Source organism: Peromyscus eremicus, chromosome 8a (genome assembly GCF_949786415.1).
Source record: "Peromyscus eremicus chromosome 8a, PerEre_H2_v1, whole genome shotgun sequence".
NCBI lineage: Eukaryota > Metazoa > Chordata > Mammalia > Rodentia > Cricetidae > Peromyscus > Peromyscus eremicus.
Genome location: NC_081423.1, coordinates 103,079,201 through 103,097,284, shown reverse-complemented (window position 1 = coordinate 103,097,284; position 18,084 = coordinate 103,079,201). Strand labels below are relative to the sequence as shown.

Here is an 18,084-nt window from a genome sequence, read left to right as displayed (position 1 = left end):
CGGGAGCAGAGGCAGGTGGATCTCTGTGAGTTCGAGGCCAGCCTGGACTACCAAGTGAGTCCCAGGACAGCCAGGGGTACACAGTGAGACTTTGTCTTGAAAAACAAAAATCAAAAAACAAAACAGAACAAGTGAGGAACAAAAGCAGATTTTGCTCTGGAAGAGCCTCAGCAAACATTTTTGTTTATTTGGTTGGTTTTTGTTCTTGTTTTTTGTTTTTTTGTTTTTTTTTTTTTTCATTTTGTTTTGGTTTTTGGTTTTTCGAGACAGGGTTTCTCAGTTCAGTTCTGGCTATCTGAGAACTCACTTTGTAGATCAGGCTGGCCTCGAATTTACAGAGATTTGCCTGCTTCTGCCTCCTGAGTGCTGGGATTAAAGGTGTGCACCACAACCTCCTGGCTGAACTTTTGGCTTATACAGAGCCTGACAATCTGTGAGTGCTTAGTAAATGGACATGTATTTTCATTGGAAATATATTTGAATTTTTAAAATAAAAGTTCTTATTTCTTATTTTTTAAAAAAGGAAACTAATACTTAATATTCTACCATGTCTGGCTCCACTGGCCAGAATCACAGAATATGGTAATACTAAGGGATGTCCCCAGGGATCTTCTTAACCTCCACTGTGGCATAATCGTCCAGTATTCCCTGGTAGTCTGGGTCATTCACCTCAGTCAACACCATAGCTCCTTTCTTCACCTGTTGTTCTGGGGACTTGAGGGCCCCAAATGATAGACAGTGTCTAAACTGGTCGAGTGGAACCATTGTAGTGTTCCTGATAGAAGAATTTCCCTCTCTGAAATCAAGACTTCTAACAGCAGAGGAGAGCATCCTGGGAACAAACAGAAGGCAATTTTTTTGCTAGAGGTGATAGTGAGTAATGCCATTCTTAATTCTATATCTCAATTCCTGGACCCATAACTTGTTGCCATGGGAGAAACTACCACTTACTAAATTCTGATTCAGAGCATATTCAGCCTTCTAGGCAACCTTGTTTCAGCCCAGAAACTTTTTTTTTTTTTTAAAGATTTATTTATTTATTATGTATACAGCATGTATGACTGCAGGCCAGAAGAGAGCACCAGATCTCATTACAGGTGGTTGTGAGCCACCATGTGGGTGCTGGGAATTGAACTCAGGACCTTTGGAAGAACAGCCAGTGCTCTTAACCTCTGAGCCATCTCTCCAGCCCCAGCCCAGAAACTTAATGTCACCTACCTGGTACTGTAAATTAATTTTTAAAAGACCATTTCACTGCTCATTCAAGCCAACTGCTCATGATGATGAGACCATGGTAAGACCCATTAATCTTACAATCATGACCCCACTGAGCACTTCTTTGGTTGTGAGTGAGTCCTTGGTCAGAAGCAATGCTCCGTGGAATACCATTCCTGTGGATAAGGCATTCTGTGGTCTATAAATTGTAGTATTGATAGAAGTATTACATGCAAGGAAAACAAATCCATACTCAGGATACGTGTCTGTTCTAATAAGGACACTGCCCCTTCCTTGATGGTGGTGAATCAGTGTAATCAGTGCCACAAGGTCTCAGGCTGGTCATCCAAGGAATGGTACCGTAGTGTAGCTCAGTGTTGGTTTTGCTGCTGGCAGATTGGGCACTCAGCAGTAGCCACAGCCAAGTCAGCCTTCTAAGTTAGAAGTCTATATTGCTGAGGCTATGCATAACCTCCATCCCTGCCACCATGGCCATGTTGTTCATGAATCCATTGGGCAATTATAGGGGTAGCTGAAGAAAGAGAATGAGAAGAAAGAGATTGAGGTTGTTTACTGTCTACAGAACAGGTCATGTCTACCTGCTGAAATCCTCTGCTGAGGTCAACTTTTTTTTTTTTCTATTATCAGCTTGACACATTACAAATTCTTTTTTTTTTTTCATTTTTATTTATTTTTTTCTTTTATCAGCTTGATACAGTACAAATTCTTATCCTAATAGTGAAATGTTTCACTGAGGCTTGCCCAGTGATTGAGTAAAACCAAAACTTATTATAAGCAACAGTCATCCTAGGGTCCCCCCCTGCTATGTAGCCTCCCTGGTTCTGTGGGTTGCAGTCTGATTGTTCTTTGCTTTTTTTTTTTCATTTTAATTAATTAATTTTTTTATAGATTTATTTATTATGTATACAGCATTCTGTCTGCATGTATGTCTTCAGGCCAGAAGAGGGCGCCAGATCTCATTACAGATGGTTGTGAGCCACCATGTGGTTGCTGGGAATTGAACTCAGGACCTCTGGAAGAACAGCCAGTGCTCTTAACCATTGAGCCATCTCTCCAGCCCCCACAGTATAAATTCTTATCCTAATAGTGAAATGTTTCATTGAGGCTTGCCCAGTAATTGAGTAAAACAAAAACTTATTATAAGCAACAGTCATCCTAGGGTCCCACCTGCTATGTAGCCTCCCTGGTTCTGTGGGTTGCAGTCTGATTGTTCTTTGCTTTATTCTTTTTTTTTTTTTTTTTTTTTTTTGGTTTTTCGAGACAGGGTTTCTCTGTGTAATTTTGGTGCCTTTCCTGGATCTCGCTCTGTAGACCAGGCTGGCCTCGAACTCACAGAGATCCACCTGGCTCTGCCTCCCGAGTGCTGGGATTAAAGGCGTGCGCCACCACCGCCCGGCTGTTCTTTGCTTTATATCTAGTATCCACTTATGAGTGAGTACATACCGTGTTTGTCCTTCTGGGTTTGGGTTACCTCACTCAGGATGATATTTTCTAGTTCCATCCATTTGCCTGCAAATTTCATGCTGTCATTGTTTTTCTCTGCTGAGTAGTACTCCATTGTGTATATGTACCACATTTTCTTAATCCATTCTTCAGTTGGCGGGCATCTAGGCTGTTTCCAGGTTCTGGCTATTACAAATAGTGCTGCTGTGTACATAGTTGAGCATGTATCTTTGTGGTATGATTGATCATTCCTTGGGTTTTTGCCCAAGAGTGGTATGGCAGGGTCTTGAGGTAGATCGATTCCCAATTTTCTGAGAAACCGCCATACTGATTTCCACAGTGGTTGTACAAGTTTGCACTCCCACCAACAGTAGAGGAGTGTTCCCTTTGCTCCTCATTCTCTCTAACATAGACTGTCATTAGTGTTTTTGATCATAGCCATTCTGACGGGTGGAAGGTGGTATCTCAGAGTCATTTTGATTTGCATTTCTCTGATGGCTAAGGATGTTGAGCATTTCTTTACATGTCTTTCAGCCATTTGAGATTCTTCTTTTGATAATTCTCTGTTTAGCTCTTTAGCCCACTTTTTAATTGTTCGGTATTTTGACGTCTAGTTTCTTGAGTTCTTTATATACTTTGGAGATCAGTCCTCTGTCAGATGTGGGGTTGGTGAAGGTCTTTTCCCATTCTGTAGGCTGTCTTTTTGTCTTATTGACCGTGTCTTTTGCCCTACAAAAGCTTTTCAGTTTCAAGAGGTCCCATTTATTGATTGTTGTGCTCAGTGTCTGTGCTGCTGTGTTATATTTAGGAAGTGATCTCCTGTGCCAATGCGTTCAAGAGTACTTCCTACTTTCTCTTCTATTAAGTTTAGTGTAGCTGGATTTGTGTTGAGGTCTTTGATCCACTTGGACTTGAGTTTTGTGCCTGGTGACAGATATGGATCTATTTGTAATCTTTTACGTATTGACATCCAGTTATGCCAGCACCATTTATTGAAGATACTTTCTTTTTTCCATTGTATAGTTTTGGCTTCTTTATCAAATATCAGGTGTTCATATGTGTGTGGATTAATGTCAGGGTCTTCAATTCGATTCCATTGGTCTGTATGTCAGTTTTTATACCAGTACCAAGCTGTTTTTATTACTATAGCTCTATAGTAGAGCTTGAGGTCTTGCCTCCAGAGGTTGCTTTATTATACAGGATTCTTTTAGCTATCCTGGGTCTTTCGTTTTTCCATATGAAGTTGAGTATTGTTCTTTCCAAGTCTGTGAAGAATTGTATTGGGATTTTGATGGGGATTGCATTGAATCTGTAGATTGCTTTTGGTGAGATTGCCATTTTTACTATGTTAATCCTACCTATCCATGAGCATGGGAGATCCTTCCATTTTCTGCTATCTTCTTCAATTTCTTTCTTTAGAGACTTAAAGTTTTTATCAAACAGGTCCTTCACTTGTTTAGTTAGGGTTATCCCAAGGTATTTTATATCATTTGTGGCTATTGTAAAGGGTGGTGTTTCTCTGATTTCTTTCTCAGATCGTTTATCATTTGTATATAGGAGGGCTACTGATTTTTTTTTTTAATTGATCTTGTATCCTGCCACTTTACTGAAGGAGTTTATCAGCTGTAGGAATCATTTTTGGGGGGTCACTTATGTATACTGTCATATCATCTGCAAATAGTGAAAGTTTGATTCTTCCTTTCCAATTTGTATCCCTTTGATCTCCTTTTGTTGTCTTATTGCTCTAGCTAGAACTTCAAGCACTATATTGAATAAATATGGAGAGAATGGACAGCCCTGTCTTGTTCCTGATTTTAGTGGAATCGCTTTGAGTTTCTCTCCATTTAATTTGATGGTGGCTGTCGGCTTGCTGTAAATTGCCTTTATTATGTTCAGGTATGTCCCTTGTATTCCTGATCTCTCTAAGACCTTTATCATGAAAGGGTGTTGGATTTTGTCAAAGGCTTTTTCAGCATCTAATGAGATGATCATGTGGTTTTTTTTCTTTCAGTTTGTTTATATGGTGTATTACATTGACAGATTTTCATATGTTGAACCATCCTTGCATCCCTGGGATGAAACCTACTTGGTCATGGTGGATAATTTTTTTGTTGTGTTCTTGGATTTGGCTTGCCAATATTTTGTTGAGTATTTTTGCATCAATGTTCATGGGGGAGATTGGTCTCTAATTCTTTTTCTTTGTTGCATTTTTGTGTGGTTTGGGTATCAGGGTAATTGTAGCTTTAAAAAGAGTTTGGTAATGTTCCTTCTGTTTCTATTGTGTGGAACAATTTGAAGAGTATTGGAATTAGTTCTTCTTTGAAAATCTGGTAGAATTCTGCACTGAAACCATCTGGTCCTGGGATTTTTTTGGTTGGGAGACTTTTAATGACTGTTTCTATTTCTTTAGGGGTTATTGATCTATTTAAATAGTTTATCTGGTCTTGATTTAACTTTGGTATGTGGTATCTATCCAGAGAAATTGTCATTTCTTTTAGATTTTCCAATTTTGTGGAGTACAGGTTTTTGAAGTATGATGAGGTCAACTTTTGGTGAGTGTTTGTTTACATGTGACATAAAGATTTTCACACCCTTTGCCCATTTGAAGAGATCTGCCCACATACTTCCTTAGTTGTCTTTCTCACCATTATTCTAATCATAGTCCTTCCAAGGAGGCAACCATCTAGACAAACCGTTGGCTACAGCACATAAATCAGTATATAATTGCATATTTGCCCATTTTTGTTTCTTCCAAACAAAACGTACAGTTGGGTTCACTGCCCAAAGTAAGGACTACTGTCCTCAGGGATGTTTAGGGAGAGCCTGCGTGTTGCAGCTATGCACCCTCAGGTGGTTCCTGAAAATCACTTTGGAACCAAGTCTTATCTTCCTCTGTGATCTGCTTGTTTACATGGCAGAGAGAAGGCCCAGTAGCAGGAATGAGGGCAGGAGCCCTTGTCACTTACTGTGATCTTGGGTCTATTTAAGTCCAGTCCTGTAGATACTAGCTTTCCTTGATGGTATATTGCAGCAAATGCCAAACTCTAGCTTCGTGGGTCAGATGATGAACCAGCTGGAGTCACATGGTAAATTGGGGGCTTATGGCCACGTGTTTGGTTTATACCAAGATCCAGTGGCTGACCAAGAGTTTTCTCACAAAAAGGAAATAGGAGCCGGCTTAGTGGTACACATCTTTAATCCCAGGAGAGGTAGGTGAGTCTCTGTGAGTCCCAGGCAAGCCAGGGCTCATTGAGGAATAGTGGTGCACACCTTTAATCCCAGCACTTGAGCACTTGGAAGGCAGAGGCAGACAAACCTCTCTGAGTTTGAGACCAGCCTGCCTGGTCTACATAGTGAGTTCTAGGGCAGCCAGAGCTACATAGTGAGACCCTATCTGGAAAACAAACAAACAAAACAACCAGCCAAACAAAAACTAAACCAAATAAACAGAAAAAGAGCAGGGTTTGTCTTCTTTTTTTTTTTTTTGTAGACAGTGCTGGGGATGAAATCCAGGCCTTGCACATACTACGCAATTGAACTGCATCCCTGGCCTAAAGACACACGAGTTGTCTGTGGATGGTGTTGAAGCTTCACTCCAAAATCTAAAAGGCTCCAAGCAACACCTGTATCTCAGGTCCATGGGGTCACTTCGGGTCCATGGGGTCACCTCAGGATCTGGTGGATTATATGGCCCAAGGGACGGAACAGGAGGCACAGCAGCCTTGACCTCTTGGAGAGTCTTCTCGTGTTTTAGGTCCCGTTCAAAACTGGCAGTTGCAGGTATGGTGGCACACACCTTTAATCCCAGCATTCAGGAGGCAGAGGCAGGAGGACCTCTGTGAGTTCCAAGCCAGCCAGGACCACACAGTGGATCCTATCTCAAAAACAAACAACAACAAAAATGAAGAGGGAGAAGAAAGGGGAAACACCTGGAAGCCTTTCTGAAGGTAGTAGTTATGTTTTCCTACTTACACTACCACCATGCAGTGTAAGTTACTCAGGAGTTTACTCATGACACCCAAGTGAGGAATGTGTTACCTCCAGAGTCTGAAGGGGCCGCCAGGGCTCCTGCTCCTGTCTTGGCTGTGACAGGTTCAGAGCCGCAACTTGAATTTCAGAGTTTTTGTCAGATTCTGCTTCCCAACCTCTGACATGCAAAATGTTGCCAATGGATTTAGTTGCTGGCCCTGATTCACTGAGTCTATTAAGTGTCGTCGTCGTCGTCGTGGACATGACGGCTCACCTTGGTGGTTGACCTGAAGTACCTGAGTAGAGGGAACCCTCACTGAGAATTGCTTTCATCACATTGGTCTCTGCCCAGGCATGTGCTAAAACATCACACCTCTGAAACAAGTGACAGAGTGTCACTGTGTAGTCCTCGGACTCCCTGAAATCATCTTGCTCTGCCTTGCAAAGGCAGGGATTGCAGTCATGTGACATCACACCTGACCCTCTTTTGTTTTCAGTTAGGATCTCACTATGTAGCTGACCTGAAACTTGCTCTGGCCTCAAACTCACAGAGATCATCCTGCTTCTGTCTCCTGAGTATGGGATCTGTGGTGTGCACACCACACCCGGCCTTTCCTCAGCATCCTGCTTCTGTCTCCTGAGTGTGGGATCAGAGGTGTGCACACCACACCTGGCCTTTCCTCAGCATCTTAAAACCCATTCACTTTTATTTCTTTTCTCCTCATTGTGCTTAAACAGCTGACAAGAAGCATCTTAAGGGAGGGAGACTCGTTCTGGCTGCCAGTCTGCCATGACAGGGAAAGCATGGCTTCCGACAGCAGCGAAGCAGCCGGAGCATTCAGCACCTGGTTATACTCTACCAGCATTCCGGAAGCAGGCCAGGTCGGAAGTGGGTCTGTACTGTAACCATCAAGGTGAAACTTTGGCATGGTACGACTCCAATTCTGGATGCTTCAGGAGGGTAGGCAGAGATGTGCCCAGTGTGTGCTGGCTGTTCCAGCCCAAAGCAGCCTTCTGTGGCCTGGAGCAGTCTTGGCATTGGGGGTAGTTGTGAGGAAAGGGTTTCTTTTCTTTTCTTTTTTCTTTTTTCTTTTTTCTTTTTGGTTTTTCAAGACACAGTGTCTCTGTGTAACAGCTCTGGCTGTCCTGGAACTAGCTCAGGCTGGCCTCGAGCTCACAGAGATCCATCTGCCTCTGCCTCCTGAGCGCTGAGATTAAAGGTGTGAGCCACCACCGCCGACTGAGGAGAGGGTTTCTTTTCTTTTTTTTTTTTTTTAATGGTACTCAAGATAATTTGTTTAATTAATATTGTAGTGATACATAACATATACATAATATAATATAACATTACATATTGTTATAGTAAATATAGCTTATCTTTTTTTAAATTTTTTAAAAATTTATTATTTATTTATTTATTTTTATTTATTTATTTATTTTTTTTAATGCCGAATGCTGTTTATTGAAGGAGGGAAGAGGTCTTAAATACAGGCTTACAGCACAATGGGAGAACCCCAGAGGGCAGAAGTTCACTACCAATGTTTTACAATCTTGCATCTAAGCTGTTAATGTCCATTATGCAGGATACACAGACAAGGAACTTCCCTTAAGCATTCAGGAGGGTGGAACCCGGCAGGGAATTAGCATAGGGAGGATATCAAGGTCAAGGTCAGCAAGCAAGGCAACAGTTACCCAAAACGGGAGCCAGGGCCCTACAGGTCCCCCTTTTACTAAAAAATGAGCTTCTGACTTAGGTTGTGTGAGAAGTCAGCAGGTCACCTTACCTGTCATGGAGACGCCTGCCCAGGCCACACAGGCGCTCTGTCTTAGGTTGGTGAGCGCCACCCCCAGGCATTACCGGGCTCTGAATACTCATTATCATACAGGCTCAATCGTGTGTGAGTTGCAGAGTTAACTGCTGCCAAAGATCTCAAAGTGGCGCTGGGCTTGCAATCTGTGTGTTCGACACAGAAAAGACCAACAGAGGTCCTATCCCACCCATAGCCAGTAGGCTAAAGGCAACTGAGCCATTCCCTTCCTTAACGAGCCTTACTGCAAATTGGAGTCCTTGTAAGATGGTATCCCAAAAGCAAATGGAACTTGAGTTTATAAATTTATAATTTTCAAAGCCAATCGAAATGTATATAACTATTGAATTAAATTTATCATGCCCAACAGAATGAAAGATTAATTAACTGTTGTAGCTACTTTTGCTGTCAGGGTCTCCACTGTGCTAGCTGTAGTAACCAATTATGAAATGGTAATCTCAGAAACAGTAGCAGCGGTGGCCGCCACTGCTATAACAGCAACAACAGCAGCAGCGATGTCAAATTCTCTTCTGGAGCTTGTGGGCATCCACTGGTATGGATACAACTCCAGGAACATGAACCGCCAAGGCCCATTTTTCTTGATCCCAGCATGACTTAGGCTGGCAGCTCTTCTGGAGAATCCAAAAGCATGGCTACAGTTCCTAGGCTTATGTTAATGCTTGCCAAAGCTGGCCATATTGGGCTCTCAATCCCCATTGGCATTGGAAGTGGAGAGTTTTTCATTAAGGCCCATTAGGTTTCTGCCATGTTGGGTTTCAGCAGCAGTCACAGGGCGAACACAGCGCTCAGGAATCCAAAGAGGAACCTCATTGTCCTGAGGAAAGACATAAACAGAACCCCGGGCCTACACCAACACCAGATCGGGTCTCCTTCAAGTGCTAGTAGAAAGATCCTTCCATCGTTCCAGAGAGTGATTTGCAACAGGAGACCTCCAGTGCTTATCTGCAGTGGATACTCCAGCAGAATCCACCGATAAAAAATTTAAAATATATAAAACAAGGGAAAGAATAGAATGTGGAGAGGAATGATGAGTCCCCAGTCCCCCCCCCCCTTTTTTTTTCTTACTCCAGCAAAATATGTTTGTTTGGCTCCTTTTTAAACAGTTCAGATTTTTCTTTTATTTTTGTTTTGTTTTGTTTTTTTCATTTTTCACTTTTTCAAATTAATCAATTTATCCACCTTTCTTTTATCAGCTTGATACAGTATGTATTCCCATCTTAATTGTGAAATGTTTCATTGAGGCTTGCTCAGTAATTGAGTAAAACCAAAGCTTATTATAAGCCACAGTCATCCTAGGGGAGGAGAGGGTTTCTTAAACATGGTCCTGCTCCTCAAGCGCCTGTCTTTCTGTTTTGGCCAGAGTCTCACATGTTGGTCAGCCTTGTAAGTAGAACTGATTCAGTGAAATAATGATCTTTTTCTTATAAAGTGAAGCAAACTGATGACTACTAACTGGTCTGTCTAATTTTATCACATACTGTGGACCAAAGAAAACCCTTTTTCTTGTTGGTTAGTCACAGGGTCACAGACACTGGAGGAAATTTACTCATTCATTTCAGAAATGTTTCTGGATGCATACTGCATGCTGGTAGCTCTCTAGGTTCTAGGTTGGGCATAAATACCTGCCATACCTAGATGTGCCTGCCCTCACAGAGCAAAGAACACCTTGGAGCAGTTAACTACCTGAATAAGGTCCAGGGCCCTAGCCTTCTCAAGGTGGACGTGGTGAGACAGGAGGGTCGGGAGTGGGGTGTGGTTGGATTCACCTTTCAAGTAGAGAGAGTGGTCAAGAAGGGCCATTAGACATTGATGGGGGGTGGTGCAGAAGAGAGTTCAGCAGGAGGAAGACAAGTACCTACCTGTGTGCTCAGGGATACCTAGAAGCTAGAGTTCAAGTTTATAGGAGGATGAATGTTCAAGGTACAGGTGGGCCTGCAGGGCCTTGCAGTAACTTGGGTAACATGGGAAACTGTTGGGTGTTTGTACAGAGCAGTGACATGATTGAGGATGTACTGGTCCAGAAGTGGGAGAAGTAGCCAGCAGGCTGATGGGACATTCCTGGGTAGTAGGTCCTAGCAGATGAGAACAAACCAACTCTTGATATGCCAGGGAAGTCAGTGGGACATCCGATGGGTCTGGTGAAGAGGCCGGTGTGACAGAGGCCTCAATTTGGTTTGAGCACACAGGGTGACTGCTCGTTGTTGAGACAAGGGCACATGCAAGGAGGACAGTGAGAGGCAGACTATTGTGTGAGGTTCTGTGTTTTATCCAGAGACCTATCTCTAAATCCTTGACAACAAAAGCACAGTGGAGGCAGGCCATGTCTGTCTGTCTGTCTGTCATGTTGACCAGAAGGTGGCAGCACTGGCTTGAAGTTCTAGTATGGATCCCTGTTCCCTGGTAGCCACAGCCTGCAGAACTTCCCTTGTGGGTTTTGTTCAGAAAAGCCAGTGTCTCATGATTTTGTGGGTTTGTTGTCATTGTTTGGTTAGTTGGTTGGTTTGGGTTTGAGTCTTTTGAGAGTCTCTCCCTTCTTCCTTCCTTCCTTCTTTGTCACACACGACAGGCCAACATCCTACCACTAAGCTGTATCCCCATGATTTTGTAATTTGTAATAATGATTGTAATATTCTGATTCCAGTAAGGTCAGTCATGTGACCATTCATATTTCACATTTACCTTTCAATGGACGTAATTTTCAGTTGCGCTTTCTACAGTTTCCTGAGCAGGTAAGTGAGCAGCTGCAGGTGCAGCATTCATGCAGTGCACACATTTGTATGGGGCCTACCTGCCAGCTGGATGGTGTGCTTCACAGGGTAGGGGTGGGGGCAGCTCCTTCACAGCTGCATCTGTGCTCCCTCAGCCCTTCCTTCAGGGCCAAAGTCTGGTGGTGGACAGGGCAGGGCCCAGGTCATAAGTTCCTGAGCACTCCCAGGGGCTCTTGCCCTGTGCTGAGCAAAAATGAGATGAAGGATTCCTGACACTAGCTAATAAAGAAATGAGGCTTTTGGTTTACTGATAGCTGGAGGATCCAAACACTCTTATCAGCCAAGGACCCCGTGGCTGACCTCATCATGTCAGCGAAATGAAAAGGAAATGTGCAGAATGTGTATGCTATCCTGACAGCAATGACTGTATAGCCTGCATGCTAACCGAACTGTAGGAGTTAACCAGCCCCTCTGAGGGTGGCACCCATGAGCCTCATCCCTCAGAGAGAGGCTTCTTAAGGTGGTTTCATTTATCATCCCATTTTACCTGAGAATTTTTATTTGATTGTTTGTTTTTTGAGACAGAGTTTCTCTGTGTAGCCCTGGCTGTCCTGGAACTCACTATGTAGACCAGGCTGGCCTCGAACTCACAGAGATCCGCCTGCCTCTGCCTCCTGAGTGCTAAGATTAAAGGCGTGCACGACCACTGCTCCACTTACCTGAGAATTTTTTTTTTAAAAGATTTATTTATTTATTATGTATACAGTATTCTGTCTGCACATATCTCTGCAGGCCAGAAGAGGGCACCAGATCTCATTACAGATGGTTGTGAGCCACCATGTGGTTGCTGGGAATTGAACTCAGGACCTTTGGAAGAGCAAGCAGTGCTCTTAACCTCTGAGCCACCTCTCCAGCCCCCTGAGAAATTTTTATGTAGCTTTATATATATGGGTATATGTATATAAAATAGAAACACAAATCACACACTTACTGGTGATAAATCATAGATAAATTTATTTTAAAATCAGCTGACTGGCAAGATGGTTCATTAAGTCAAGGCACTTGTCAGACCTGCTGCTGATCCTAGTCCCTAGAACTTAGCGGTAGAAGTAGAGAACCAACTACAGCAAGTTGTCCTCTGACCTCCTACAAGTGTGCACATGTGCAAATGATAAGTGTAAAAAAAATAAAATAAGTGTTTGGGAGCCAGGCATGGTGGTGCACACCTTTAACCCCAGCACTTAAGAGGCACAGGTAGGTGGATCTCTGAATCCGAGGCTAGCCTGGTCTAATTAGTAAGTTACTTGAGGCTGGAGAGACAGCTCAGCAACTAAGAGCTCTGGCTGCTCCTCCAGAGGAGCTGGTTTCAGTCCCCAGCACCCACATGGCAGCTCACAACTGTCTGTATAACCCCAGTTCCATTGGATCTGACGCAAGCCAACACCAGACACACATGCAGTGCATAGATACGCATGCAGGCACAACACTCATACACATTTAAAACTTCTTTTAATTACATAGTAAGTTCCAGGCCAGGCTGTGCCACATAGTAAGACCCTGTCAAAAACAAAGACAAACAAAACCTTAGTTTTTAATTCAACCATTTATTAACAATGAAAGCAAATTTGCATACAAATGAAATGGATGTGCTTGTTTATTTTTACACAAATAGTTAAATCTCGACTGAATATCTTATAGTAAGAGCATTAAGCATCTTCAAGTTTTTTCAGAGCTGGTTGATATTTAGATATCAATGATGAGAAGGGCTGCTTTATGTAAATAAAGTACAAAATGACAGAAGTTTGTTCAGAGCCATTTCATAAATTTTGTCCTTGGTCTAGAGAGATGGCTCAATGGTTTAGAGCAGAGGACGCAGGTTCAGTTCCCAGCACCAATGTGGTAGCTCACTGAAGCATGACTCTTCAAAGTTCTTATTAGTAAAATCAAACCTGAAACCAGTTATTGGGGTGAATGCTGGAAGGTCAGAGAAGCAGAACAAGCCACAGCTACCTCACCTCGCCAGTTTCTCAGCTGATCCTGTTTCCTCAGACTGGAAACTTCTCAGTCCTCATCCAAATGAATCTCAGCTGAACTGTGCTGCTCCAAAGCCTAAAAGCTTAACCAGCCAAATGCTTCTAGTTCCTGGTCCTCACGCCTTATATACCTTTCTGCCTTCTACCATCACTCCCTGGGATTAAAGACTCGCTTTCTGGGATTAAAGGCGTGTGTCACCAAGCCTGGCTGTTTCCAAATTGGCCTTGAACTCACAGAGATCCAGAGGGAGTTCTGCCTCTGAAATTCTAGGATTAAAGGCGTGAGTGCCACCATTTTCTAGCCTCTGTATATAGTGGCTGTTCTGTTCTTTGACCCCAGATAAGTTTATTAGGGTGCACAATATTTTGGGGAACACAATACCACCACAAGCTCATAACTAGTTGTAACTCCAGTTCCAGGGAATCTGATGCCTTCTTCTGGCCTCTAAGGGCACCAGGCACACGTGTGGTGCACAGACATACATGCAAGCAAAATACACACACACACACACACACACACACACACACACACACACATATATATATATATAAATAAATAAGTGTGAAGTTATTTTTTAATTTTTGTCTTAATCACAAACCAAAATTCATTTAATTTTTTACTTCTTTTGTTTATGTATGTGTGTGTAAGAGAGAGAGAGCTGGGGGGGGGGGTGCACGCCTTTAATCCCAGCACTCGGGAGGCAGAGGCAGGCGGATCTCTGTGAGTTCAAGGACAGCCTGGTCTATAGAGCGAGTTCCAGGACATACAGGCTTGTAAGCTACCAGTGGTGGTCAGTGGTGGTGCTGAGAACTGAACCTGGATCCTCTGCAAAGACAAGCACTCTTCACTTCACTTTTTTTGTTGTTGTTGTTGTTGTTGTTTTGAGACAGGGTTTCTCTGCGTAGTTTTGGTGCCTATCCTGGATCTTGCTCTGTAGACCAGGCTGGCCTCGAACTCACAGAGATCTGCCTGTCTCTGCCTCCTGAGTTGCTGGGATTAAAGGCGTGGGCCACTGCCTCTCAGCATCCGGAGCCATCCTTCTTCGTCCCTTTTAATTTTATTTGGAGTGTGTGGGGCCAAGTACATAGAGGTTAGAGGATGGACTTGTAGGATTCTCTCATTCGGGTTCCAAGGATCTCACTCACAGGTTCAGATCGAGGGTGGGTGCCTTTACCTCCAGAGTCATCTCACCAACCTAACAGTTTGTTTGTTTGTTTTTTAATGAAACATAAATGATCCATCAGACAGCAGTTGTTTTGTTTTGTTTTTTGAAGCAGGGTTTTTCTGTATAGCCTTAGCTGTCCTAGAACTCTTTCTGTAGATCAGGCTGGTCTCGAAGAACTTAGAGATCCACCTGCCTCAGCCTCCGAGTGCTGGGACTAAAGGCGTACACCACCACCACCTGGCATCAGACAGAAATTTTTAAAATTAAACACTCTTTGGTTTTTAACATAATAAAAACCAAAGATCTGTAAAGATACATGTTGAAGAATGGTAGTAGAGAACATTGAGTCTTTGTTTTTCATAGTAACTATTATGTGTGTGGAGCAGAACACTTCTGTATGTACTGTAAAACATTGCAGTTCATGATGAACAGTTGTAGACGAATTTCTAAAGTCTTATTAAAAAGAAACACAGAGCCAAATACAGGTGTAATAGCCGAAGAGATCAGAGAAATAGCGAAGAGCCACGACTAGCCTTAGCTTACCACCACACCCCAGCCGGCTTCTTCCTGTCTAACCTGTGCTTTTATTGCCTTCCTGTTCTGCCCTCTCATTGGCTTTAAGCCCAGCCACATCATTTCCTTGTCACTGCCTGTCTATACAGACCTCCAGGTCTCTATGGTTGGCACTGGGATTAAAGGTGTGTGTCACCAGCTTGGCTGTGTCCTTGACCACACAGAGACTCTGCCTGCCACGTGATCGGATTAAGGGTGTGACTTCTGTTTATGGCTCGCTATGACCTCTGATCTCCAGGCAAACTTTATTTATTAACATACAAATAAAATATCACATTTCAGCACAAATAGAATATCACCACAGACGGTGGTCTCAAGCCTGAGCTGAGGTGTTTGAGGTAGCTGTTCTCCTTCACTCCTGATTCTTTTGTTCCAGGAGCTGCTGCTGGAGTTTGAATCTGAAATGCAGGGAAGGGAGCGTGAGTTCCAGCTGAGGGCCGATGACATGAGCAATGTAGTCTTGACCCATGAGCTCAAGGTAACTAACTGTCCCTGCCAGGGCTTTTGCAGGCTTTCCAGCTCTCCAGTTCACTGTTGGCAGCTGTAATCACCCTGTGCTGCAGAGCACCACACTATTCCTCCTACCAAGCTACTCCCCTGGAACTTTTCAATCTTTCTCAGGTAAAACTACTAAACAAAGAGCTGCAGGCTCTGAGAGAAGCTGGAGCACAGGCAGCAGAGAGTCTGCAGAAGGCAGAAGCAGAGCACATGGAGTTGGAGAGGAAGCTGCAGGACCATGCCCTGGAGCTCCAGGGTCTGGAGGCCATGAAGGATGCTCGGTGCGTGGGTCTCCTCCCAAGGCACTGTGGCCATCGGGACCAGATCCTGGTGGCTCTGCCTTCCTGGCTTATCCCCCCTCTGTTCTTGGGTCTCTTGTGTAAGTGTTCTTCACTGATGCAGTTTTTGTTTAGGATAAAGGACTTGGAGGAGAAGCTTCACTCCCTACAGCTGGTCCGGAAGAGAGCCGAGGAGACCTTCAGGAGGAAGTGAGTATTTGTGCCTGGGTGGGTGCCTCTGGAAGAGTCTGGGTCCTAGTCACTGGAGACCAGGGCCCTGTGACGGGTAGCCTGTGCTCATGTGCCGCTTTGGCTCCATGCTTTACTTCCTCAGAGAGGGTTAGACTTTCAGTATCTCAAAACTCAAAAACATTTTAAGGGCCAGGACTCCAGGTCATTGGTAAAACACAAGCCTAGCATGCCTGAAAGTCTGGATTCAATCTCCAATGCCAAAACAGGCTTTTAAAAAGTATAACCTTAGTTAAAAGTTAACTTTTATGGGCAAGTGAGATTGCTCTGTGCATAGCCACTTGCCACTACAGTGGGTGACCTCAATTTCCTCCCTAGAACCCACAGGGTTAAAGAAGAAAACTGACTCCACACACACATGCCCACCACTAAATAAATAAATATTTTAAAAAATTAAAAGTTAACATTTAAAACTTGGATGTTTTATTAACTATAAATTTTAGATTGTAACCCCAAAGTTTGCCGTGTTGACAGTAACCTCTTACTGTCATGGATGTAGATTCTCTGAGCTCTCTTTTTTCTGCTGTGACCAGTGTAAGTTGGGACCCAGCCAACAGCAGCAGGTGCTTCACGTTGCCAGGTGACTGGGACACCCAGGAAGTAGATGGTGTGTTGTCTCAAGGTGGAGACTTCAACAGGGCAATTGAAGCATTGCCCCTCCCCCAGGCTATAGTGGGGTTCAGGAGATGCTGGAACAGCACAGTCAGCAAGGTAGCTTCATGAAGTGGGGTTAGGGATGAGGTGAGAGGCCCATGAATGATCCCAGCTAGAAGAAGCTCAGCCCTAGGGTTTCATCCCCCAGGGCAAGATCATTTACTTTCTCTTCCAGAGGAAACACAGTAACTAGCTGCGCACACGTAGGTGCTTGGGAAGATACTGTGCTGTGGAGGGAGGATGAGGAGGGGACAGATTCTCTTGTGTTTTCTCAAGCCATGATTTGTGCAGTTCAGACAAACTGATAAACTAAGAGAGCTTTCAGGAATCTACCCATCTGGGAGTCAGGGAGCATGTTCTGTGTTCCCCATGGGCTGGTCACAAAGCTTGGTGGTGTGCTAAAAGTGCTCTGTGAGCCTGTTTTGGTGTCTGTCTTGTGAGCTTTGGGGGGTGTCCAAGAGCCTGTCATCTAAGAATAGCTGCTTACATAGGAAAAGCAAGCTCACCCCACAAGTTACTCCTGCAAAGCTAAGAGCAGGCAGATGCTGCCTGCAGAGTCAGCCTCTTCTCAGAAACCACTGTCGTGTAAGAAAGAATGACAAACACTTTGGAAGGTTCCAGGGCACTGAGTGAGCCACGGTGGGACCCTTCTATGTGTTTCAGATATGAAGAGCTTGACCGTCAGGCCAGGGAGAAAGACATGGTGCTGGCAGCAGTGCAGGGCGCCCATGCAGAGCAGCTGCAAGCCCTGGAGGCCAGGGTGCTGGAGCTCCAAGCCCACTGTGAAACCCTCGAGGGACAACTGCGCAGAGCCGAGCGGACGCGAGCTGACGATGTCAAGGAGAAGAATGCTCTGATTGACAAGTGAGCCGCGGCCTCTGGCCTGCCTTGCCCAACAGCCCTGTGTACCTGTGCCATGGGCAGGCAGGGGCCGTTTTAGACCAAGGGGAATTGCCTGCAGCAGGTGGGAGGGACTTTAGGGACTTTCTGGACATCTCTCTCTCTCTCTCTCTCTTTCTCTCTCTCTCTTGTTTGTTTGTTTGTTTGTTTGTTTGTTTGTTTGTTTTAAGACAGGGTTTCTCTGTGTAGTCCTGTCTGTCCTGGAACTCACTCTGTAGACCAGACTGACCTAGAACTCACAGAGATCCACCTGCCTCTGCCTCAGGAGTGCTGGGATTAGAGGCGTGCGCCGCCGCCACCACCACCTGGCCTAGCCATTTCTCTTAAATGTTTTCTTAGTTGCCCTTAAATTTATAATCCTCCCAGCACTCGGGAGGCAGAGGCAGGCGGATCTCTGTGAGTTCAAGGCCAGACTGGTCTCCAAAGCGAGTTCCAGGAAAGGCACAAAGCAACACAGAGAAACCTTGTCTCGGAAAAAAAAAAAAAATCTTTACGGATAATGCCTGGGAGGCGCTCACCAACCTAAGACAGAGCGCCTGTGTGGCCTG

The 18,084-nt window shown here is 44.2% G+C and overlaps 1 protein-coding gene across 1 annotated transcript in view; it reads left to right on the top strand.

Moving 5' to 3' along the window:
* Ccdc57 (coiled-coil domain containing 57) overlaps nucleotides 1-18,084 on the top strand; it is a 111,599-nt gene that overhangs the window by 13,415 nt on the left and 80,100 nt on the right. Inside the window, exons 4-7 of the mRNA XM_059272321.1 lie at nucleotides 15,334-15,435; nucleotides 15,579-15,736; nucleotides 15,869-15,943; nucleotides 17,300-17,500. Coding sequence (XP_059128304.1) covers nucleotides 15,334-15,435; nucleotides 15,579-15,736; nucleotides 15,869-15,943; nucleotides 17,300-17,500 — 536 coding nt within the window. The remainder of the gene's footprint in view (nucleotides 1-15,333; nucleotides 15,436-15,578; nucleotides 15,737-15,868; nucleotides 15,944-17,299; nucleotides 17,501-18,084) is intronic.